The sequence below is a fragment of the Merops nubicus genome, unplaced genomic scaffold (assembly GCF_000691845.1).
Source record: "Merops nubicus isolate BGI_N331 unplaced genomic scaffold, ASM69184v1 scaffold29840, whole genome shotgun sequence".
Taxonomy (NCBI): Eukaryota; Metazoa; Chordata; class Aves; order Coraciiformes; family Meropidae; genus Merops; species Merops nubicus.
This window is the reverse complement of record NW_008583968.1, coordinates 631-3,364: the sequence shown is the minus strand read 5'-3', so window position 1 is coordinate 3,364 and position 2,734 is coordinate 631. Positions and strand designations below refer to the sequence as shown.

General features: G+C 56.6%; 1 protein-coding gene across 1 annotated transcript in view; it reads right to left on the bottom strand.

The window, feature by feature from the left end:
* Nucleotides 1-270, bottom strand: part of MYL4 (myosin, light chain 4, alkali; atrial, embryonic) — a 5,723-nt gene extending 5,453 nt beyond the window's left edge. Inside the window, exon 1 of the mRNA XM_008942764.1 lies at nucleotides 169-270. Coding sequence (XP_008941012.1) covers nucleotides 169-267 — 99 coding nt within the window. The 5' untranslated portion in view covers nucleotides 268-270. The remainder of the gene's footprint in view (nucleotides 1-168) is intronic.
* Nucleotides 271-2,734: the final 2,464 nt, after the last annotated feature.

The window sequence follows — 2,734 nt, the reverse complement described above, 5'->3', positions numbered from 1 at the left end:
GGAGAGCTTCCCTCCCTGCAGCCAGGAGAGCATCCCTCCCAGCCTGCTGCATCCCTGCAGTCTGGGAATTCTGCTCTGCCTGGCTCCCAGCCTGGCCAACGCCGTGTGTGTGGCACTTCTCATCGGCAGGCACGGGGAAGGACGGTGACCCCCCCGTTCCTCACTCACCTTCACGCTCTTGGGGTCGAAGGCTGGTTCTCTGGATGGCTCCGGGGCTGAACCTGCTTTGGCTGCTTCCTTTTTTGGGTCAGGTTTCTTGAGCGGCATCGTGCCGGGTCTTGGCAAAGGCTGAGGGCTGAGTCCTGCTCCCAGGGAAGCAACTGAGCAGAGGGATGAAAGGCAAAGGCTGCTCCTTGCTTATATCTGGAGCCCTGTGCTCACCCTGCAGGGGCAGGCCAGCTGCTGGAGCAACTGCTACTGCTATAAAAGGAAGAAAACTCAAACGAGAGGGGCCCCAACTTGACAATTGCCCATTGTCATCAGTTCCCGACGTGGAAGTCACCAGCTGCCCCCCCCTTCCATCCCCAGACACAAAAGGGGGGGACACCTCCCCCTCCAGCACCTGCACCGGGTGGGCTGCATGGGGGCTGCTTGCTAAGTGATCACTGGAAACCTAAACGCAAACGGCCCCGGGTGCCTGGCAAGAAAATAGCAACGTGATGGCTGATAAACCTGCTGCCATACCCACGGGAAAAGCACGTCTGTTTTTAGGCAGGCCTGCGAGGGCAGATGCTGCAGAGCCCTTCTTAAGACTGGGATTTGTGAAGTGCTGCTTCAAAGGAGCTCAGTCCCCTCCGAAGGATCCCCTCGGCGTCGTGCTCGGCGTCTGCTTTGCCTCAGTCTCTCCCCAAAGCTGAGCTTCTGCCCTGGCAAAGGCCACGCTGCAGCCTCACCTCTGCCAGGATGGCTAACAAGGGTGATGGCTGGAGCTGAGCACTTCACTCACCAGCTCAGGACCCTTCACCAGCTCAGGGTCCTTCACAGCCCTGCACCACTCACCCCACGCGTCCCCAAAACCTGCAGAGCAGGGCGGGCAATAGGCTCCTGTCAGCTACCCTGGGAGATGCTCTGGCTTTCCTCCTTGTTTCCCAACTGTTTGAATACCTGCAGAAGAGGCAGAAAAAGTCATCAAGGTTCAGTATCCCAGAAAACAGGGCTCAGGGGTTACACCAAGACATCCTAAACCATCAGCTTAAATATAGCCAGGTCACAGAGCACAGGAGGAGGAGAACCCAGCCCTAGTTTGCTCTGGGGTACAAGAGCTGCAGGTTTGGTAACAGGAATAAATGGACAAAAAGTTATTTACAGCAGTTGAGAGCATCTTCTCTGCTGTGGGGATCCTGCACAGCCTCATTTCTCCAGCCAGCAGTTCATTATGTTGGGCTGTAGGGACAGTGGCAAGCTGCTGGATCCTGCAGGAACAGAATCCTGTGAGCTGCTGTTAGTCCTGGTGTGAGAGCCATGAGTTGTGGTGCTGGCTCATTATATTTGTGTATATATATATAATTATATATATGTATATATATTATTAAAGTTTTGGTAATACATAGATACAGAAAATAGTTATATTTGTATTTTCAGGTGTTTGGGTCAGGCTGGTTCAGGTCAGGCTGAGTCACAGGGGCTTGGTGTGACCGGGTGGGTCTCATCCTGCTGGTGCAGAGCTGCTGCAGGGTTAGGGGTGATGGGAACAGGAGGTGTCACCAGCTCGACCCTGTCCTCGGAGCCCCCCCAGCCCGTTCTGTGCCAAAAGGCTGCTCCAGGAGGCAGAGCCATCGCCAGCCGGGTTACCGGGGACTTTCAGGAGGAGGGAGCAGCCACAAACTGCTGGAAAATTGGCTGTCTGCCGTCACCTCACGATTGCCTGTGTTGATTTGGGAGCTGAGTGGGCTGGATGATGGGGCTGGGTGGGTGTCATTTGCTGTGATTGCTTTCCAGATCACTCCATAATACAGCAAGTAATCTAGTTAAAAAAAAAAAGCAACCTGTTTTGCTAACTGCAAACTCGGAGCCTGGGTCAGGTTTCTCCTGCGGCAGGAATCAGATTGCCCGGGATCGGTGCTGCCTCCCCCTCAGCCAGCATCCAGCTGTACACCCATCCTTCCCACCCCAAAATAACCTCCTCTTGGCTCCGGCCTCGCTCCCCGACAGCTTCTAGGGCAGAAATCAGCACCCAGAGGAGCCTCTGGAAAACAGTGAAACTGCAGTTTGGCTGCTCAGCCCTCCTCTTGCCCCTGGGGTGGTGTCAGCCCCCTGCGATGGGCTGGGGTGGTGGCTAAATTGGGCTGGGGAGACTGGCAGCTGCCAAAGATACCCCGATCCCTCCTTCATTGACAGCTGGTTGCCACGGCAGGGAAAGCAACCCCGGGGCTTGGGTTTTGTGCCCGGTTTATTTGGGAGCAGCAGCACCTCCCCAGCACCGTCACAGGATTTGCTTTGCTCCCTCGGGCTCTTCCCTCACCACGGGAGCCCAGCACAAGCCTGACCCTCTCCTGAGCAGCCACGGGGGCTCGTGGAGGGGACCTGGGCGAGCTGCCCTGCCAGGAGAACCCCAAAGGAGGCTCTGGGGGCTCTGCTCTCTGCAGGATTTTATCACTTCTGGAGGCAGCAGTAGCTGTGTCCAGCCATGGGTTCCATGGGGGTGGCCCTGTCTGGGAGCCTGGTGTCCCCAGGGCTGGTCCTGGGCTTTTGGATTTCAGCCTCGTCCCACTAATGCCGAGCTGCTCGGGGGACA